This window comes from Molossus molossus, unplaced genomic scaffold (assembly GCF_014108415.1).
Source record: "Molossus molossus isolate mMolMol1 unplaced genomic scaffold, mMolMol1.p scaffold_m16_p_15, whole genome shotgun sequence".
In the NCBI taxonomy this organism is placed as follows: Eukaryota; Metazoa; Chordata; class Mammalia; order Chiroptera; family Molossidae; genus Molossus; species Molossus molossus.
The window spans coordinates 68,904,462-68,926,577 of record NW_023425350.1 but is presented as its reverse complement, the minus strand read 5'-3'; the positions used below and the strand labels follow the sequence as shown (position 1 = coordinate 68,926,577).

Below are 22,116 nucleotides of genomic sequence, written 5' to 3'. Positions count from 1 at the left end.
CTCCGAACAGTATATGAGTCAACAATGTCACTTGCTTTCAAAGAGCTAATGTTGTTTTCTAACAAAAGCATTGTGTCTGAAATAGGAAGGACAAGATACTACTCTGAGTTCTGCTGGTCTGACTATATCTTAAGTGTTATACTTAATTCTGGCCAACAAATTTTATAAAAACCATTGACAACATTAGTCAGGACTCAAGAGGACAATTTTGACAAATGTATATAGTCATAAAACCACTATACAGTTGAGGAATAGACATAGATATGCAAGCATATTTATATCTACCACAGGAATGATTACTATCCCAACTATTTTCATCACCCCCAAAAGTTTGTGTGTAGGTATTTTTGGGTATCGGGGATGACTTAGTGGGAAGAGGGGTAGGGACACGTCCTTTTTGCTTCTGTACCTTGAACTTACAGGTGGAGATTTGGCTTTTCTCTCATTAGTTTGGAAACTGGTGTCTGAAGGCCATCATAAAAGAAAAATAGTCTAACAAGTTTAGTGCCAAGACTGTCGAACCCCATCATGGTGAGCTTCTTACCTTTTAGGCGGGGAAGATGGCAATTGCATAGGCAAACAACAGTGTTCACCATGTGCTTTTCTCCTATTCTTTCTCTGATGTCACTTTTAAGATTTTACCTACTATACACCTGGTGTCTTCCAAATCTATATCTAGTTCTAACTTCTCCTGAGTTCCAGCTACATCATCATTTGCCCATTCTACACATGTACTTGGGCATCCTGCCAGTAGCTCTAACTACATGTCTAAAATGGTACTCACCGTACTGCATCCTGGTAGTGAGAAGAACTCCATATATTTCTACCAAGAGTGCTGATTGACACCATCACCCACTTACTCTGCAGTAACAGGAAGCTGAGAGCCATCTAGGACTACTCCTTCCCCATTATTTCCCATGTCTAATTCCAAGTTCCCTTGATTTTAACTTTTTCCAACTCAACATATCTTGTATCCATGCTTTCTAAATGCATTGGTTAGTTATTACTGTGGCTCTGTACATGTGAGTTTGTGTGGATATATGAATTAATGTGTTATAAGTGTGTACTGTGAACATTAAAAAAACCTGAAAATATTATCATTCTTAATGCCATTTATGCTACTGGCTAGCTAACAAAGGGGAGAGAAAAACCATAAAATCTTGGTTTGGTTTTGTAAAGTAAAGCTATAATTATTTATGTGAACTTTTATTATTTGTTCCTAATTACCATGCAGTCAAAAATGATTAAGACAATAAGTAATTCTGTGTCAGATTTACTTTTTTGGAATTTTTATTCCATTGTGATTGATAATGAAGTCATCAGTGCTTATTGTGGATGGTAGTGTGACACTATGGTTTGATTCCAACCTTTAGAACCTAGAAGGAACATTGCTTATGTTCCAGAAAAGAAAGTTTAGATAACAGTTGTCCTGTGGTTGCCTAGGCTCAAATTATTCCATTTTAGTGAGCAACACTTGACAGCAGGTCAAACTGAATGGCACACACATGACAAGGCAAGTTGAAAGGCAGAGGAATGAAAGATTTTGACCGTTTATCAGTTCAAACAAACAAAATAATATAAATTTATTATCATAATTACAGGGATGTCAGATAATAGAATACACAGCCTCAGGGTGACTACATCAAACTCACTCGGCCTGGAGGACACTGTCTGTCGTAGAAGATGCCCAGTCACACTCAGAGATTGCAACGAATTGCCATAAATATAATAACATATTATAATAATATTAAATTATATTTATAAATATATATAAATAACTTAAAATAATATTCCATGCTTTTCCTTATTCTTGAGGCTCAGTTTCAAGAAGCATTTTACTGAAATAGTCTCATTGATGGTCATAAAATACTGCTGAGGCAGAAAGGACATAGGTGTCATTCCTTCCATTTTGATCAAATTGAAGTCCCAGAAACTCACAGTATTTGACTAAGGGTCCATCAGCAACTTAAAAGCAAAAGGCAGGCAGTTGGAATGAAATCTGGGTCTATGGCTTCTCATTCCAACTGCCATTGTGGATCTTTCTTAGCAGTTTTCTTGTGCCTTAGTTAACCCATATGTAATGTGGGTAGAGTCTTTTTGATAGTCAGGAGCCTTGGTCCTTCCAAGATTATTATGAATAATAATAATTAAAATGATTAGTACTTTGCACAGTATAGGGTGTTCCTTAAATAACAAACAGCATTATATATTAATGTTGGTTCACTAGACCTTACAAAGAGAGCAAACATTCATTTAGAATTACGAAGGCTCAGCACATGCTCAGCAAGTGACTAAGAGTAAAGGATTTGACTTCTTCATGTACATGGTACATACGGATGGTCAACATTTCACAGATAAGTAGGCTCCAGAGTCAAGGCTGGCTATCCAGTATCTCAAAGTCAGTGTTCGAGGGTTGCCCACTTGCCATGTGCACTGGCTGTTCTTGCTTTGTGGCAAGAAAGAGATTTGGATGGGCAACTGACTCAAAGTAGTTCTTAGTGCCATGAATGTCCCAGAAGAAGAGGAGATTGGTCTCATCTGTGATGGTTTTGGGTGTCTCAGGCATCTCCTAGGACAAGGAGGACAGCAATGTTAGAGAATAATATGCTAGAAAAAGAATCAAAGCTCAATCCCTTGTCATGTAGCCTTTGTGAGAAACATAGCACGTTAGGGTTGTGACTCTGTGTGTGATGTAGGTTCTTCATTCACTTGTTCATTCAGCAAGTATGTATTACATGCCAGTTAGATGTATGGCCCCATCTATTCATCATAGTTGATTTCCTTAGTTAACTGGAGACAAATCCAAATTAGTCATGAAGATTGCCAATGACACCATTGTCTCCCTGTATGCTGGCAGGTGGGGTTAAGTGTTATTCTTGTCCTGCCTCCAACACAGGCGTAAGGCATTTTGCATCAAATCTAAGCATTAGCAATTCCAAGATCTCTAAAGATTTTGACATCAAAATGTGTAAATCGTAAGTTTGGGAAAATAGTTTATAATTTAGAGATGTCAATGTCTGTATTTGAGTCAACAATTGAAGGTTAAACACGCGCGCGAGCACACACACACACACACACCACCCAGGTATATTAGCAACTGAAAACTTTCAATGCAATTGTTGACGATTGTGGTCTCTTTAGGCTGTACTCTTCTTGTGGTTATGAACAGGATTTAACAATACTTTCAGAGAAAAGTAAAATTCAAATTCCAACTTGAGATACTCCTTTTCTACTCTTCTTAGTCTAAAGAAACTAAATATTATTTTGAGGTTTCCTTGGGGTTTTCAATGTCAAAAAGGATTTTATTTCCTAAATCTATTCCTCTCCTAATTTTTCTCACCTCAGTAAATGCAGTTTCTCCTCTTGCTCTTTTTGGTTTTGTCTTCAAAATGTAATAAGATTCTGTCTACTGCTTTCCACCTGTCTCAGCACTTCCTACCCCATGACTGTTGCTATTACTTCCTACTTGCGCCCTCTGCTTCCTCTATTACCTTCCTTCTGATCTATTCTCCATTTTTGAAAATATAAGTGAACTCCCTTTAATGGCCTTTTATTGTACCTCAGATAAACTCCAAATGCAAGACTCCACCAACACTAGCCTCTGCCTATTCTCCCTCCTCCTCATGGTGCCCAGCAACTAGAGTGCCCTTTTGATCTTTGAAGCTGGCCTTTAAGCCCTTAAAGACCTAGGGCCTGGGAGCAGTCAGAGCCTTCTGTTTAGAATGCACCACTCCCACCCACCTCCTCACGTGAGGGCATGCTCCCTCCCTGCCACCTCTTTTCACAGGGAGCTCTGTTCTTGCCTCTCTCTCTACAGAGCACCCCCCTTCCTCTCTCTCAGCACCCTGTTTATTTGCCTTGTAGCACCTTGCGCTTTGTACTGGTTACTTGGCTTGTCTCGTCTCTGCGTCTCCCAGGAGACTAAGTTCTATAAGGTTAGGGATTGTGCCGCGCCACTGTCTACACAGCTGTTGGTACTATGCTTGACTCCCAGTAAATAACACGTACTGAATGGCTTCATGAATGAAGCTACTGGACCCAGGTGGAGAAACACATGCACCACGTAAAGCCTAGTGGGGGTGGGGGTTGGATTATACATTTACTGACTAAGAGTCACTTACTTGTCGGTGGAGAAAACTCTAAGACTACAGCGGGCGTGTGTGTCTACGCCTGAAGGGGATGGTGGCAGTGGAGATGGAGCTGGGATCAGGGATAATGTGGGCACTAACAGAGAGAGGCACTAGAATCAGAAGGCCAGGGCTTGAATCTTGGCTCCAGCTGTTTGCTTTGTGTCTGCTGGCACATGATTAATCAATCCTCTCTGATCTCGGTTGGCTTGTTTGAGTTTCTTGGAAGCAAGCCTATTGTCCTAATGCCTCCTATTACGTAAGTCAGATAGTAGATGTCAGTAAGGATCAAAGATGGATGAAATAAGTGGATGCCCTGGGCTGGGAGGTGTATAGGATCAGGCAGGGAAACAAAAAAGACGAAAGAAGGCAATTAACCTCGTATATATTCTTGCACCTTCATTTTCCGCTCTCACAGATCCTGGCCAGAATTGCCCCTGGGGCTGGGGGAGAAGCAGGATGGGGGCGGGTGAGCAGCTGGGACTGTGACAGGAAGAGTAGAGGACTGTGCCCTCTGTTAGAGTTGTCTGCCTACTGGGGTCATTTACAAATGTATGGGATGTAAGGAAGGTAAGTTCAAGACGAAGGACAACTGACCTTTAGCAGTACGGGATCGCCTTCATTTTGGGCACTCAAAAACAGTCGTGATTCTGAGATTCTTAGGGTCACAACACGTTTAACATCATCTGATTTATAAGCACCCATGTCAAATTTCACTAGAGGAGAGAAAAGCCAAAAAGAAAGTAAATCTATTGCATTTGTATACAATCAAGTGTTTATGTAGATACTGTGTGCGTGCGTGTGTCCACGTGTGTGCGTGTTAGGTCCCTAACTATGGTGTAAGTGGCAGAAATGGAACTGGCGCATCTTCGTGTCCTTCACCATGTCCGCCACATTTACTAGGCAGGTAGACACTTGGTTAATGTCTTTATTTACTTTTTATTTTATTTATTTATTTTATCCTCACCCAAGGACATTTTTGCATTTATCTTCAGATAGAGTGGGAGGGAACGAGTGAGGAAGAGAGAGAGAGAGAAACATCGATGTGAGAGAGACACAGTGAGTGGTTGCCACCTGCATGACCCCAACCAGGGCTAGGGACAAACTGGAAGAGAGGTACATGCCCTTAGCGGGAACCGAACCTGGGACTCTCTAGTCCACAGGCTGACGCTCTAACTGCGGAGCCAAACCAGCCAGGGCTTGGTTAATGTCTTTAGAATCTTCTATGTTGAATGAATACTTGTGAGCTCAGTATTTGTTAAATCTCTTGTAATTGCACTAGTGGAATAAGATCCTGCAATTTGTGAAGTCATGAGTTTGTAATGACCTAAAACGGAGGGGTTTAGGGAAGTTGAAACTCACATTGCTAGTGTTAGTGACAAGTAGTTTAGTTTTCCTTCGAGAACAAAACTTAGTAAGAGCTGTAAAATTATATGTGCCTGGGAACCCAGGAGTTCTGCTTTGGGGATATGCTCTAAAGAAATAACCTCATAGGGAAAAAATATATATACAAAGATATTTGCAACAGAACATATCAATATGTGAGAAATTGTGTGAAAATGGACCACAGAATGATTTGTAACTGTCGTAGGGTGGGAAGCTTGTTAGCTGAAGTCCAATCAGAAAGCACCCTGCTGTTTGCTGCAGGGGAGCCTCTGTGTACCTTGGAAAATAGTTTTGTACACGATGACACATCCTGGAGCTAAACCGTGTACACCATGGACACTGGATCTGTGTGACAAAACTTCTTAGACACTGAATTTCATCCTGCAGAACATATTTGCAGCTTATGGGCTGTATTGCCTCACAGTTACATGATGTGATTGTGATAATAGTTCTTTCTAGTTTGGTGTTCTTTGTAAGTTTGATTGGCAGGGATTCTAATGAAGTGTGATGGCTCCTCATTGGTTCTGGGTAAATTGGGGTGAGTCCTTTAATGTTTTTGAGACTCAGTTTCCTCATCTTTAAAATGGAGGACGAGACTGAGAGATCTGAAGGAGAAACTACATCAGAAAGCAGTACACGGCACTCGGTGCTCTCAAAGACAGGACACCTGTCTCGTGGGCGCCCGGGTTCGGCTGACGCTCCTGTCCTTGCCTGGGTTTTTTTTACCGGGGTGATATGCATTCTTCTGTTCTAGAAGAGCCATGCAAAGCCAGGAATCTAGAGAGGTGTATTCTTTGAAAGTAGAGTTTGAAAGAAATACAGAAATAAGAGGGAGGATACCCAAGTTGTCCAGTTACCTGCTTGGTCCAGATTATTTAATGCAGCAGCCATGAGCAATTTCCCCGACGTGTCTCGAATGATACTTTGATTGAGGGTGTCGTTCAGGATGAACTGTTGTTTGATGACCCGCATGAAGGTGTACTTCATGTTGCCCTGGAAGCTGTAAGGTGCTGATGTGGGCTGGAGGATTTCTATAACCAATGGCACAAGCTGAGATTAGTGTCTGGATGCAAACACAGGACACGTCTGTCTGACGCGAGCATAGAGAGTAGCTATGGCAGGACTATGAGGGCCACTCCAATCCGGCGAGAAACAGAGAACTGGAGTCGCCCAGCCATGGTAGAGTGGGCTCCAGGATCATTTCTTTTGAAACTTTGATGCCTAAGTATTTTTAAAAGAGAGATTATTTGTGCAACGTTCTCATTTTGGGTTGTTTGGAGGTTTCTTTTTTTTTTTAATCGTCCTCACTCGAGGATTTTTCCTTTTTTTTTTTGTTCAGATAGAGTGGGAGGGAGAGAGAGGAACAGAGAGAGAGAGAAACATCGATGTGAAAGGGACACATCGAGTGGTCGCCACCCGCACAACCAACCAGGGCCGGGGACAAACTGCAACCAAAGTACATGCCCTTCGCGGGAACCGAACCCGGGTCTCTCCGGACCGCAGGCCGATGCTCTAACCGCTGAGCCAAACCGGCCAGGGCTGTTTGGAGGTTTCTAAGTAGCCAGGAAGACTCCTAGTATTCCCTACCTATATTTTCAAATGAATGCACTGAGAAAAGAAAGAAATACATTAAGAATTATGTACGTTACTGAGGGAACAGGTCTAAATGTCTGTCCTCCTCTGAGCAGTGGTGTAAATCAGTAGCGTCAGAATCCCCATGGCTCTGTGCATCTCTACCTCTAGGCATCTATTCTAAGGATGTAAATGGTGAGAGAAATGAAGGTTTGGTGATACGGATGCTCATTGTTGCCTTACTTACAATGGTGAAAAATTGACATTCTAAAGTGCCCTCGACATGTTGCAAAGTGAGAAAAAGCTAGACATAAAATTGTGTACTGTATGATCCAAACATGTTCACATGTGGGTATTACTCAGAAACAACTTGAAGGAATGCCTTTTAGTGCTGTCAGTGTTAGACTCTTCGTGGTAGTGTGAGTGACTTCTATTTTCTTTCTTACATTCTCTTCTATTTCTCAATCTTCCATGTGAACATGGGTTAGTATTGAGCTGCTACCTTAGACATACTATTTATGTTTCACATAGAAGGTTGTAGAGTAGAGGCATAAGAAAAAAATTGTGATCTTTATAGAATTTGGTTTGAGGTTTTCCCATGTACACAGTGTGTGACTTCGGGCAGGTGACCATCTCACTGAGCTTAGTCTCCTCACCTGTACCATGAGAATGTAGGGTGGTTGTGAAGTTTGGAGATAACGCAGCCACTAATAAAACGGTATCAGTTGGTAGTGTTAACAAAGCCAGTGGCAGCAGCAGTAACAGTAGCTGACATTTTTTGGGTATCGTCTGCGTGCCGGGCATTATTCTAGTCCAGAAGTTTACAAGCATCGACACCTTTAATCTGCACAATGAGTGGGAGCTCTGATAATCTCCAGTTTACAGTAGAGGAAACTGGAGCACAGAAAGGTTGAGTAACTTGGCCAAGGAGGCACAGTTAGCATGTGGAGGAACATAGCTTGCTAACTGCGACCTACTAATAGTGCATAAAGGGCTGCTGGAGGGCGGAAAGTCACGCGGCCTTTACAATACGGCCCTGAAATGAGGAAGTGAGCAAGTATCTTAGACACAGGCCACTGCTGCTTTGTCCCTGCTGGAGAGGATAAAAATGTAATTTTCCTTCCGTGTAGTTACCAGACTAGTTGCCCACTTGTTACTCTGGCTCTAGATTGTACTTGCCCCTGTATTCGTTGGTCCCTAAATTTGTTTAAAAACGGAAAACAAGGATATTATTGTTCTTGACCCCCTACCTTCTTCTGGATCATTGGCGATGGCTTCCAGGTCATTGTCGGTCATGAAGCGATTGAAACTCAACCGTCTCTTCTTCAGAACCTTCCCATTGGCTGCCACCACCACCACGCTCTCCTCGAAGGTGAGCTGGGATGTCTTGGAGATCTCAGAGGTACTCAGAGACATGAATTTGTCCATGCAGTCCTCCGGAAGTGGGTCGTATCTTACATCATAGAAGGATTTCTGTGAGAATGGAAAGTAGAATCTGAGAAGCTTCCCATGGCCATAGAATGAGAATCCTTTAGCAGGAGTTTTATTCAACAGACTCAGTGAGAAGGATCTCCATTTTGGTCTTGGCTAACCCCTGTTTTGTCAATATTCTCCTCCCCACCTCCCTTCCTCTCAGGATTTCCCTGAAAGGATGTGACCTCTTGGCCAGTTACTGTTATCCATCAACCGACTCAAAAATGAGATGTAATGAAACAGGTTTACAAGAGAGACCCTAGTGAGTGGAGGCCTTGCAGTTAGTTCTCCCTCAGGAAGTTAGACTTTTACTGGACAGGGCACAAGTATTTTAGAAATACTCCTCTGGAATCAGCTTTTAGAGCAGGTACCAAAGACACACAGGCAGTACTTGTGTAGTCTCCTAGCAAAATCTCACAGTGGAGCACGGGCTGCTTCCTCCCTCTCAGTTTCATGGGCTGTCACATTGCAGGCACAATTTCTGGAACTGGAGTCAGAGTGAATGACCCCAACACGTCTCCTTAGGAGACAGATCCCAAAGGGGCTGTCTCAGGATGGTGTAACTAACATTCTGATGAAGCCTGGCCAAGAGACTCCAGTTCTGGGGGTTCAAGGAAGCTCTGCTCTGTTCTGGGAAAATCTGGTAAGCATGAAGAAGGCCAGCAACTCTCAGTGCAGAGAGGCAGTCGGCCTCATTTGTAACAAAGATACACCTCTCTGGACCTCTTGTGAGGGTACAACAGAAGTTTCTAGGATTCAAGCTATTACTCTTCTCTTCTGGTGGAGAAAATACTACTGTGTCAGAATAGCAATCCCATCAGTCTTCTGCTTACCTGATTCAGGGAGAGTTGGTCAATTTCGGAACTGTATTCTTCATTTTCACTGTCAAATAAGATGAAAAGAATATAATTGTTTGCTATATCACTACTGTCCCTGGGCAACATTTTTTTTTCTTTATTGATTTTAGAGAGAGAGAAACATCGAACATTGATTGGCCGCCTCCTGAATGACCCCCACTGGGGATCAGGCCCACATGCTGGTCATGTGCCCTGACCAGGAATCAATCCGGCGAACTCTTGGTGCATGGGTTGATGCTCAACCACTGATCCACACCGGCCAGGCCAATGGGCAACATATTTTAATGACTATATTGGCTTTGGGTAACACACACACACACACACACACACACACGGTCACTACTGTCATTTTAGAAAATGAAAGACTTCTATATATACACATACACATAGTGATTTGCTCCTCACTAATTGGGGTTAGTAACCATCAGGACAGGCTTTGATCTTTACCTATGTTTTATCAACAAAAACAGAGACAGGGCTTGGCTAATAAATTGAAGAGCTGTAATTAAATTTCAGAGAAAAATGTTAAGCTCCTCAAGAGAAAAGAAGCCCTTGGAAGCACCTCATTTTAATTTTAGCCGAATAGATTATGTTACACGTTGCTGTCATGAATCCACCAAAACGGATTCAGTCATTTATTGGCTTCACATCAGACGACATTCCAATGGCCTAATGTATGCGAGTGCCTGGTGACAGGTAACGGGAGCACCACCCTGTTAAGTTGTGCTGTGATTTTATCTTTTTATCTGTTTGCGTTTCTCCTCAGTCTGAATGAGTTTTGACTGTGTCTGAGCACTCATGCGCTCAGATTGCTACGGAGCCATTTTCCGTTTCAGATTGAGATCAAAAAGTTTTCTGAGAATGGTTTCTCTCCCTGACTGGCCATGAAAACCCATTACTGTACTGGAACATGTGACCCCAGCTGAGGATATGTCTGGGTAGACATTGAAATTTACTGGGACTCAGCAGTCCTTAAAAATAATTTTTTCTGTAACGGCTGTCTCCCTGTCAATGTCATCTCAGTTGAACATGCTGGATGCTTATTTTCCCTGGGTCTTGGCTGAACCTGCCCTGACTTTGGAGGTAAGCCACATCTCTTCAGTCTCTGCCAATCTGGCCCCAAGCTGGTCACTGTAGCTCTCAGCTGATCCCCGCCCACTGAATCACAAGAGAATCAATTTCCTACCTGTAACAGTTCTTCAGGTCTTCAAAGAGGTCAGGGACCTTAGCCATCTTGACTTCTGCAACAGAGAACACCAGGGGCCGTCAGCGGAGCCCGTCTGGGAACCAGATACCTTCAGGGAACCACCTCCGCTTTGTGCTTCTTGAGAAACTTAATGCATGACTTAGCCCGAGCTCAGCATTTCCTCCATTCTTCTTTTCACTCCCTTAAATTATTTGCATTGTATCCACCTCCTCTACTGGATTGCAAACTTATAGAATCTTAGTATACCTTAGTATACCTTAGTCCCAGAATGCATGCACATACTAGGCATTCAGTGAACTTCGGGTCAGTTATAAAACAACCCACAAGAATGAGGTATTTGCCTGTTTACACAGATGCAAGAGAGAGACAGAGCTGGAAACTTCCAGTTCCCTCCGGGAGCATTTGGTAGTAGAGTTCCTTCTGAGGGCAGGATTGGCTGCACCCACGGTGCCCGTGTATGAGACCAGTCCCTCTGCCTCTCGGTTCCCCACTGGGAGGAAGAATCATTATCTGAAATCTGACTGTGGTTTTAACTCACACACCCAACTAGGAAAGGACAAGAAGGGAAAGAAAAGGCTATAGCTTCAGAGAAGGCAGTTTGAGAGATAATAGTCAAATATTTGAAAAGCCAAAGATGTGGTAAGGACAATACCTTCGCTGTTCAGACGCCTGTGGAGTGACTCCCCTCTGCCTGGAGACTGAGCCTGTCAGACGCAAGTGCCTTTTGTCTTCTACGGAGTAGGCGTGGCCACACGTCAGGGGAAATTCACAAGTAAGAATCTTACATTCATTCAACCTTATAATGATAGGTTATAAACTTGATAATGTTGTTTCCAGAGATTCCCAGGGGTTTTGACTTGCTTGATGTATTTATTGTGTTGCTCTAAACAATTATAACACATTGTCTTAGAAAAAAGGAAGAACAGGAAACTTAACAAATTTCTAAAAATAGATGATGGAAGAAGAACTCCTAACATCAGAACTAGAGGTGGCTAGAGGTGGCGAGGAGCTCTGGAGCCGTGGTGTGTGTTTGGGATCAATTTGGGTATTGTTCCCCATGGCAGAGTATGAATTGACGGGGTACTGGGCAGCCAGGCTCTGGCAGCTGAGGGGTGGCCCTTGAGGGAAGAAGATCCATTTTTTTTTTTTTTTCTGAAGAGGGAGGTTTATTTAAATAGGCATAAATCACTCAGAGTATGGGGTGACAGCCTGCTGGTTAGGACAGGATAGAGGAGACACAAGTGATTTTCACCCACCAAGGTCTTCATCCTCTTATTCCTCTGAATACCATTAGCCCATTTCCCACAGAAGTGATGGCTTCAGGAGAGAGCTCCTGGCTCTGGCCATGTTATAGCATCCACCAGAGCCCAAAGAGCAGCCTGGTCTTTTCCAGGATAAACCCCAGGAGTGTGAGAATTGCTGCAAACTCAGGAGGTGTGAGCAAATCCCCTGCCAGAGGCCAGCAGCTAGATTCAAGAATAGAGCTTGGGGGAAAGGAAGGGACTCATGAGTGCCACCGATCAGACTTTCTCAGCATTCTGTGGCTAGCCCAGTTCAGGTGGTCAACACCAGACCCTTAGCAGGTACATGTTTCAGGTTTCCTGGTGGGAATTGAAGCCACATACATTGTATTTCATTATTATTATTATTATTAGATAATAATAGAGTGGAAGAGAGGGAGGGAGGGGGAGAGAGAGAGAGAGAGAAACCTTGATATGAGAAAGACACATCAACTGGTTGCCTTCTGCACACACCTCGACTGGGCCAGGAATTGAACTTGCAACCCAGGTACGTGACCTTGATCAGAATTGAACCCATGACCCTTTGGTATTTGTTGTGGGCCAACACTCTAACTGCTGAGCCAAACCGGCCAGGGCAAGCCACATACATTTTAAATAAAGGAAATCAGTGGAAGAAGAGAATAGAGAAAAAAAAAAAACAAGGTAAAGAAAGGTTGAGGTGTGGCAACCTGGCATTAAAAATGCACCAAAGCACAGACCTGGGAGCAAGTGGCGTGTATGAGTTGGGTGAAGCATTCTCTCTGGTCCTGTTAGCCTGTAAAGACCAGTGATCATTATGGTCTATCCCAGGTGCAAAATGTCTGATTCAGATTCTGTTGCCCAGTTCACTGCCTCCGATCGTAGGCTGATTTCAGTAGCCATAAACGAGATCAGAATTAGCTGGCATCCCGAATGTAGGCAGTGTAAATGTAGGGCCAGACTGGGGCCGAGCTTGGGTGTCTCACACGATCGTTGTCTCCATGGTGATGGTCGTCAGTTCTCTACATCTGTGCTTCCCCTTCAGCAGCACAGAAATGGAACCCTGCTCACCCTTTGCCTCCCGGAGATCTTGTGAGGACTATTACTAAGAAGCATTTGCAGAGCACATTGTGAATGTGGGCTGCTATAGAGATACAGTACAACAAAAATAATAACAATGCTAATGATGGCCCTGTCACCTGGGAACCTGTAGAGTCATCACTGCAACACCTTGGTTCACCAAAGAAAACATAGTTATGAAAATATTGGTTCAAAAAATTCAACAGGGAGGACATTTTCAGATGAAGAACTCGGTTGAAACTGTGAAGATCTTCAGTTTCTGGGAGGACTATGCAACACCTCTTTGGTAATCCAGGAAAGCACGGTCGGTTCCATCATCAGTGGCAACACCCGTCCAGCCAACGGCACTCCTCCGCCGCAGAGAATTCCTCAACGCAGTTGTTGAATTTCTCAAGGAGAGTTTGAAATTTTTTCTAGACAGACCACTCAGGCTGTGGTCTCATCTAACTTTTTCCTTCAGTGGCTTTCTTGGAAACCAGATTTGAAAGGAGGGACCATGCGGGTGGGGTTTAGAGAGTGAGAGGTCCCCGCTTGGTTCTGGGGAGCCTGCGGTGCCGTGAGTGTGAGCAGAGGTTGACTGTAAGGAAGGCTCAGCCCCAGGCGGTCTCTTTCTCGGGAACAGAGAGAGGAACATACTAGGTAGAGCTCCCCTGGAGGGTGTCTGGAGCTGTCCTGTGACAGGGCCTCTGGGTGGCTTCATGCATCCACCTCGTGACTCTGAGGAGGCCTCAGAAACCCCTTTCTAGTCATTTTAACCTAAACCATTCAGAAAAAAGTGTCTGTGCACTTTTTCTGTGCCAGGGATTTTGCTAGGCATTAGTATTTGTCTTTCTTGATTCACAAAATTAGATATTCAAGATGAGATGATATCTTTTGGTAGGTGCGTAGATATGCTTTATAAACTTGAAGGTTGCGGGTCCAAAGAGTCGCGGTGCTGCTTTTCCTTCGAAAATGGCATCGCCGTCCACAAAGAGCTCTCGTTCCTACTGGCTCACTGGCTCCTCGCTTTACCTACAAGAGACAGTGATTATTATCCCCTTTCCCAGCTGGGGACCCCTGAGGAGGTTCAGTGACCAACCTATGGTCACAAAACTGGCAGAGCGCAATCGGACCCAGGTTTCTTATTCCAAGTCCAATCCTCTCTTTCCACTGAATACAGATGATCAAGTCTCTTGTCACCACCAATGCCAAGTGACAGGGCTGAAATAGAGTAAAAGGTATTTCCCACCTCCAACACTCTATCATTCAGTGATCCTAAGATTCTTTGTTAAAAAGAAAAAGAGATAAAAAGAAATGGTTTAAAACATCTCCCCTCCCTCTCTTCCCTCCTCCAAATGTTTTTCTGTGACATGTAGGAGAGGGTGAAGGTGACCAGCATGATTGATTACATGGTCAGTGGTGGCTGGATGGGGACTCTAGTCTCTTGTCATTGGATCCAGAAGACAGAAGACATCGTTGGGACTAACTTTAAAATCATTGCATAGAGTTGAGCCTCACAGGATTGCCTGAATGAGGAGAGAGACGCAACTCTGTGAATCCTGAGGTATGTCATTTTTTTTTTTAAGGTGGTAGGTAGAAAGCCTCCTCAGAGGAATAACGTGTACACGAACGAAGACACGCAGAGACAACTGAGCCTTTGTCTCAATTCATGCCCTACTTCGTTATCGTCTGCTTTTAAATTCCACGGCAGTTAGTGGGAGAAGAAAAGGACCTAATATATACTAGTCTTCCATGTTCCAGGTGTTGTAACACATCATCTCCTTTAATCCTCTCACTGGACTTGTGAGGGAGGTATTCGTATCACATTTTCCAGAAGAGGAAGTCAAGGCCCAGGGCCACTCAGCAATCTGCCTAAGGTTGCAAGGTGAGCAGCTGGCTGAAACGGCCACAGAGCCCCGGCTCCGTGAACCTTGAGGCCTCCTTTTGTTGGTGTGACCTCTCCCTATCCTTTGCTCTTTTACGTTTGCTCTTGTTAGTCTACTGAAGGACGTGAAATGCTATGTTGGGGAAAGAGGCACCTCAGATATTGTCTAGATTAAACTCTTACTTTATAGAGGAGGAAACAGGCACAGAGAGGGAAGTATCAAAGCCCCAAGGTCACACTGAGAGGTCATACAAGAGCGAGAGCAAATATGGAAACTCGCTGTTCCTTGATTTCTAGTTCAAAATGCCCCACTACTACCCAGTGAACCAGCTCTTCAGTGAAGAGGTGTGAGGTAAAGAAATAATCTCACCCATAAGTAAAAAAGAGTTAAAAAGAATGAAACCCCATTCAATGGGCAAAACCTGCCACGGTTCCCGCTGTCCTGGAAGATGACAGTGGAGTCATACGGACATCCTTGAATGAGTAGCTGAGCACACATTGAGAGCAGTGGAGTGCAGGCATCGAACAGAGAGGCTCATCTTGGACTGAGAGGGGGTAGTTCACTGAGGAGGGACGAGGAAACATTCCAGGCTCAGTAAAAGTCATGGGCTCAAATGAATGAACATGGGGTATGAGGCTGGGATCCAGAGAGGCAGGGTATGAAGGCAAGAGTCAGATGGGCAGGACCTGGTGCAGACCCACTCAGGTCTTTATCCACTTAAGGTTGAATGAACTTTGGATAAGTGTTCTGGGAACTCGGAGAGCAGAAGGATGTTGTGGCTTAAAATAGATGGGGAACTCAAGCTGACAGAAGAGACAGTTTCAGGTTGAGCCAGCAAATCTCTGTTTAGCTGTGACCCACTCTCTTTGCCTTAGTTCATTTGTTCCCTAATTTTTGTGCTTTTTTAAAAATTCTAAATTCCCTTTCTCTCTTCTCTTGAGATGGCAGTTAATAGGGTGTGCCCCTCTTGGCCTTGTCCCTTGGTTCTGTGCCTCCTTCTCATCTTTCACAGATGCTTTGTAAAAATCATGAGGGGGGTAGCTAAAGAACGTACATGCATAGCCCACGCCCACAGACAACAGCGTGGTGAGGGCCAAGGGAGAAGGAGGCGGGGCTGGGTGGAGGTGGGCAAACTGGGGAGGGTGAATGGGGGACATCTGTAGTAGTGTTAACAATAAAAAACTTAAATAAATAGAAAAAAAGGAACACACACACACTCACAATCAGGGTTCACTAAAGTGCATCCTGTGCTATAGCAAGCAAGTCTGTGCCTGCCCTCACTTTTATTTTTGTTGGCTGATTGTGATGATCCAATCAGAAGTGCACTTTAAAGAAATTTTCTTTCCTTTTGAGTCATTTTCCTCATTGGAGTCATAGTTATCCCCGGTCTGAACTTGTTTCTCAATTAAAAAAACAACTTGCATTACTTTGTTGGAGTCTAAGACGTGTTTATTAAATACTGCTAGGGAAATATAAAAACATAAAGAAGAAAAGAAAAGCCATAAACAAACAATGCACTAACTAGAGGTGTTCACTACCACTTTTCAGTGTGTTTCCTTTCAGTCTTTCTTCTTTCAAGGCATCAATAGATTTATTTTTATGCAAATGGCATACTCAGAGCAATATTTGCTTTCCTGAAATCTAGGGAATATATGCACGGTAGACCATGCTCATCAAATGTCCATGTGCTCATTTGTGGGGTTACTTAACCAAATGTCTGTTTTCCTTCCCTGGTCTCCCTGGCCGTTAATTAGGGTCATGTGGTTTGTTCTGGCTATTGCACTGTGAGCAGGAAGTAATATGTGCTGCGTTATACTTCCAGGCTGATGCAATCGCAATCCAAGCCCAGCGTGTGCCTTTTCATCCCCAGCTTCCTCTATGCAGCAACTTTGGAAGTCACGCATTCTAGACAGTGTGGCTGCAAGGGGACGAGGCGTGGCTGCGAAATGGGTGAGACCAAAAACCGTCTGCCTTAGCCTTGGTATCAGTGGGAAACGAATCTTTAACTGTGCTAAGTCACTGAGCTTTCGGGGTTTACTTGTTTCTGTAGCGTAACGACCTATTCTGACTACTACTATGAATGACTTCCCTTCTCTATTACAGTCTGCAAGGTGACATGCACTTTATCCTCAAAATCCTCTTTCACATAATTGATTCAATACATTTTCCAATGAAGCAAATCAAGAACTTAATCAGATGCTTTCATTTTGGCCAAATTCCAATTCTAGATAAAAAGACATATTAGCTGTGAAAATAAACTGTCCAATAATTAAGTTGATACTGCTGAGATGACATCCCAGATGTAAATCATATGGTAATTACAGTAACAAATCTAACATCGATAGGGTGTTTTACAGTTTTTCAAAGCATTTTTTTATAACCATTGATATAAGCATTCAATGTGATGTCAGGCTGACTTATTAGGTATAAAAACAGTCAATAGCAAAGGTCCTATGCCCAGTGCTCGGTTCTCTCTCCTTTTTCCAAACTCCTGGCTGTTGGCAAGGATGGGCCCGAGCAGCTGTGCCATAGGGCGGGGAGTGGCAGAGGTGGCAGGTGCGGCATACAGTGTGGATGGAGAGGCAAGAGGCTTGGTTCTGACTCTGACCCTAACCAGTTGAGTGACTTAAAACAATTCTCACATATCTTCAGGATTTCCTCATCTATAAAGGGAGGGGTTTAGACTGAATGACTACTGAGGTGCCTCCAACCCTGGATGTCCATTCCATATTTCATGACTACTGTGAACATGGCCATGGTCTGCTTCATGGCACCCCTGTGCTCTCGAAATGTTATGCTTGGTCACACAGGGCTTACCGGGGACTCATTCCCTGCTACCTTTTGGTAGAATCTTTCTCTGTCACGCGCGTTGTTGAGTTACAATTGGACACTTGTTTTTTTATTTCTTCGATGACAAATTTGATTTGTCCTGCTGAGTATACATAGAAATAAGTTCCTTGTCTAGGACGGACACACAGGACAGTGGCTGATGAGCTGGAAGCCACGGCAGTCTGCCCTCTGTTCAGTGGTTGTGACTCAGGCTTGTTTTCTAGAAAGCTTTGTCTAAACAAAGAATCACCTGGGCCCTTTATTCCCCTCAGGAAAGTTTAAGGGTTTGAGTCGGAAAGGCTGGACAAGTTTTGGAGCATTTGGATTAAAAAAAAAGAACATTAAAGAAAAAATATGATCTTTCTTTTTTCTGCACTCTGCCTCTTGGGGTCTTAGTGCTATTCCCAGTAGGCCACTCTGTTCCCTGAGGGTTATTCAAAGGCACTGTGGCTCCCCTGGGAGAGAAAGCAGACTGAGAGCCTGGACTGGGGAACAGGGCCGGGGCGGAAGAGAGCCGGGTTCCTACAGAGCACAGGCTCATGAAACCTGCTTCCCAGGAAGGCGTTGCATCAGCAGCCATGGGAAACGAGGTGGGGAAGAATTGCACCGCCCTGACTAAGCTGCTAACCTGTGGGCAGACCTGTGCCGATGACTCCAGCACACGCAGAATGAAACACTCGCTTTTCAGAGGCTGATACAGAGGCAGGAGCACAGGTGGGAAGGGAGTGACCAGAGCGGACGCCGAGACTTGGGGAGCCTTTGCGGAGGCTGTGTTTAGCTGCATCCTGAGGAGTTAGGGTTGGATAGTGGACGTGGATATTCCAGGGGGAGAATGAAGACATAACAATCCATGTCTCTGTTTCCTACTCCGTGGGGCTTTGGGCAAGTTACCTAACTTGTAGAGCTCTGGTTGCCTCATCTGTAAAACTGGACTAACAATTTGTACTTCATGGGGTCTTGGGAAGATTACATGAAACTGTGTTTCTGAGCGTGTTTCGTTTCGAGTCCGTCTCCTTTCCCTTCTCCCCAGATGTCCAACACTCTCCCATCTCGACCCTTTGCTCAGGTTGTTCCCCCTGTGGGGCTTATTTCCACGTCTTCATCCACAGAATTCAGACCTTCCTTCACCAGCCTGGGTCCTTCACGGACGTGGAGCGGAAGGCACAGACGTGCAGTGGGCATGTCAGGTGCGGCTAGCAAAACTCAGGCTGAAGTCAAAGGAATTCTAAGTAGAATGTGAGTTTGTCTGTAGTGGGTACCGTAGGCTGGAATATTATGAAGCGTTTTCAGTTCATTCGTTCGTTCATTTACTCATGCATTCATTCATCTCAGAAGATGAACCTTTGATCTGGGAACCTGTTTGGAGCTGAGGACTGAGTGGTAATGAGATGAACACAGTCTCCAATCTCATAGCGTTTCTGCTCATGGATGACCCAAGTCTTGTACATATGATCACGGTGGTGCTATTTATTAAGAAAGGGGTGGTGTGGCTATCTACAATTGATAAGATCTGGAAACAGCCCAAATGTCCATCAGTAGATGAATGGATAAAAAAGCTGTGGTACATATACGCAATGGAACATTATGCAGCTGTAAGAAAGAAAGATCTCTTATCCTTTGAGACGACATGGAGGGACCCAGAAAGCATGAAGTAAGCCAATCAGGGAAAGACAAATACCACATGATCTCACTTATTTGTGGAATATAATAAACAAAAAAAGCTGAAGAACAAAACAGGCCCAGAGACATAGAAGGGAGTAGGGTTCAGACTGCTAAACCTCAGAGGAGGGGGGCAGTGGGGAGGGATGAGATAAACTCTTAAAGAACTTACATGCATGTATGTGCAACCAATGGACATAGACAACAATGCTTGGAGGGGGGGATAGGGAGGAGGATGTCTGCGGGGAAAAGGAGAAACATTTGTAACAAAAATAAATTAATTAATAAAAATAAAATGAAAAAAAAAAGAAAGAGGTGATGTGGGATGCTACGGAGATACATGCGGGGGGAAGAGAAACCTAATCTAGTCGGAAGGTCACAGAACATCTCTCTGATAGAGCAGCACAATGAGCAGGAAGGACAGGGTTTAGCCAGATGGGCAGGCAGACTTGGGAAAGTGAGTCATGCCTCAGGCCATGGGAAAACCGTGTGCCTAGGCAGAGAAACAGGGGAAAGGCCGTGGCAGAAGCCGAGTGACAGGCAAAGTGACATAAGACGAGGCTGCGGAGGTAGGCAGGGCTGGGTCTCAGGCCACCCTGGGAATGTGCTGAGGACACTGGATTTATTCTGAAGGCAATCTTGAGATGTTTTAAGCAGGAGAAGCCAAATCAGATTTGTGATTTTAAATGATCTATACGGATTCTTCAAGGGAAAGAGCAAATGAAGGGAGAAGGCTGTCGGATCACCCAGAGTGGAGGCTGCTGGGGACTTGGCGGTGGCGTGGGGAGGAGAGGAGGGTGGAATCAGCATGACAGATGACTGGGCAGCTGTGAGGTGTGAGGACCACAGGTGGCGCAGAGAACGTGTCCACTCGGGTCGATGTGTCTGAGCAGCACCGTTCTGGAAAGAGCAGTGGGGAAGAGCAAAGCTCCATGTTCTGAGAAATGGTGCGGACGCGGAGAAAGCGAGGTGAGCATGAGGACTTGTGAGGCGATGTGGTGGGAGCTGGGTCTGTAGCCCAGAGACACAGCCAGAGCTAGAGCTGTGCAACCCTGGCGGCGGGAGTCTGAGCAGGTGTGAGGGTGAGGCACCCCAGGCAGAGGGAGCGCACAGAGGGGCAGGTTGGGGTGATCGGGAAGCCGTGCTGGGAGGGAGTGTGGTGTCCTGGGAGTGAAGGGGCCCTGGCCCCACACATGGAGCTAAAACCACTGGGCCACACACTCGCTGCCCCCTCTGCCTCCTCTCACCACGTTCTGCACCTTCTTTTCAGTCTCCGGCGTCCTATGCTGCTCCCAGCTCTTTCCTGACCCACAGGAAAGTGGTCTGATAAAATCTTTGACCCCCAATTTTTAGGGCCCAATAGGGTGCGACTTGCAGGCTTTGAGTCTTTTATTTTATTTATTTATTTTTTTATCCTCACCCGAGGATATTTTTCCATTTTTTTGTACAGATAGAGTGGGAGGGAGAGAGAGGAAGGGAGAGAGAGAGAGAAACATCGACGTGAAAGGGACACATCGAGTGGCTGCCACCCGCACGACCAACCAGGGCCGGGGACAAACTGCAACCGAAGCACGTGCCCTTAGCGGGAACCGAACCCGGGTCTCTCCGGACCGCAGGCCGACGCTCCAACCACTGAGCCAAACTGGCCAGGGCGGCTTTGAGTCTTTTAAAACAAGAACTTGGAAAAAGCAAGGCCTGACCTTGGACCTGGGAACGTTGTTTTGTGAGGGCTACTGACCCATGGAGAAAAGTCGATATGTGGGCACGAAGGTGCAATGTCATGTACAGTGTTGAAAAGTAAGGTCAGGCATCATGATACTTCACTCAGTAATTGAATAAACATCTCTGAACCCAGGTCAGACTAGAGGTAAAGGAGGAGAGAAATGATGCAATGCCGTGGAGCTGGACAGTCCGCTGTGGCAGAGTAAGGAGGAAGGATCGAAGAGCTAGGTTGCACAGCCGATGGCGGAGCGCCCTGCATGTCCATTGGGGAGCAATGAGGAAGCCTCGGCGCGTTCTGTGCAGCGCCTGATGTGGAAGGCTCTGACAGTGATGGATGGGCTCAGCAGGTTAGCGCAGGGAGCGAGTGGAGCCTGGAGGTCAGGAGAGTCTGGGCCGAGGGAGGCAGTGACACACCAGGGGTGGTGGGAGAATGTGTCTGAGAGGTGCACAGGGGAGGAGACTCGGACACCGTGGGTCTTGGCTGTGCACGACAGCAGAGAGGGGATGGGAGGATGACATCAAGATCTTCAATCTGGACAAGAGAAATAGAGAAGTCTGCAGGAGGAAATGGTTTGGGGAAGAAAATGATGATTTAGGCTTTAGACAGTTTGAGTCATCATATGCTTAGCTGAGTAGATAAGCATTCCCCAGATTTCCCCACTTGCATGAGTTCTGCTTTGTCCGCGGGCCCTGGGAACTTCTGCGGACCTGCACAAGTGGCCTTGCCGAGTTTGGAAAGAGAGAGTTCATAGAAACAAAGTAAAACGAAGGGAAGTGACAGATTCATTGTCTCATAGGTTTCAGGAAAGAAATAGCAGCTTCTGACTTTTAATCTAGGATTTCCTCCAATGTAGCCCCAAAGGTCATGGGTTACATTTCAGACAAACTTCCGATGTTTGAAACCGGAGGGGAAAGTGTGGATTAATTAATAAATTGTGTTTAGGAACCAATACACCATTTGGAAAGATGAAAAAATGAAAAGGTTACATTCTCTTCTTTGTACCAAATTAAATTCCAAATAAACTAAAGGCTTAAAATTGAAAAAAAAAAAAAGAAAAAGAAATGATAAAATTACAGAAG

At 44.7% G+C, this 22,116-nt stretch overlaps 1 protein-coding gene across 1 annotated transcript; it reads right to left on the bottom strand.

The window, feature by feature from the left end:
- Positions 1–2,355: 2,355 nt before the first annotated feature.
- Positions 2,356–11,301, bottom strand: IL1A (interleukin 1 alpha). The gene is made up of 7 exons (XM_036263295.1): positions 11,275–11,301; positions 10,602–10,656; positions 9,392–9,440; positions 8,336–8,558; positions 6,371–6,544; positions 4,725–4,843; positions 2,356–2,569 (listed from the first exon to the last, which is right to left on the bottom strand). Exons 2-7 carry the CDS (start codon positions 10,646–10,648, stop codon positions 2,372–2,374), a joined length of 810 nt encoding a protein of 269 aa, XP_036119188.1. The 5' UTR covers positions 10,649–10,656; positions 11,275–11,301; the 3' UTR covers positions 2,356–2,371.
- Between the last annotated feature and the right edge of the window lie 10,815 nt (positions 11,302–22,116).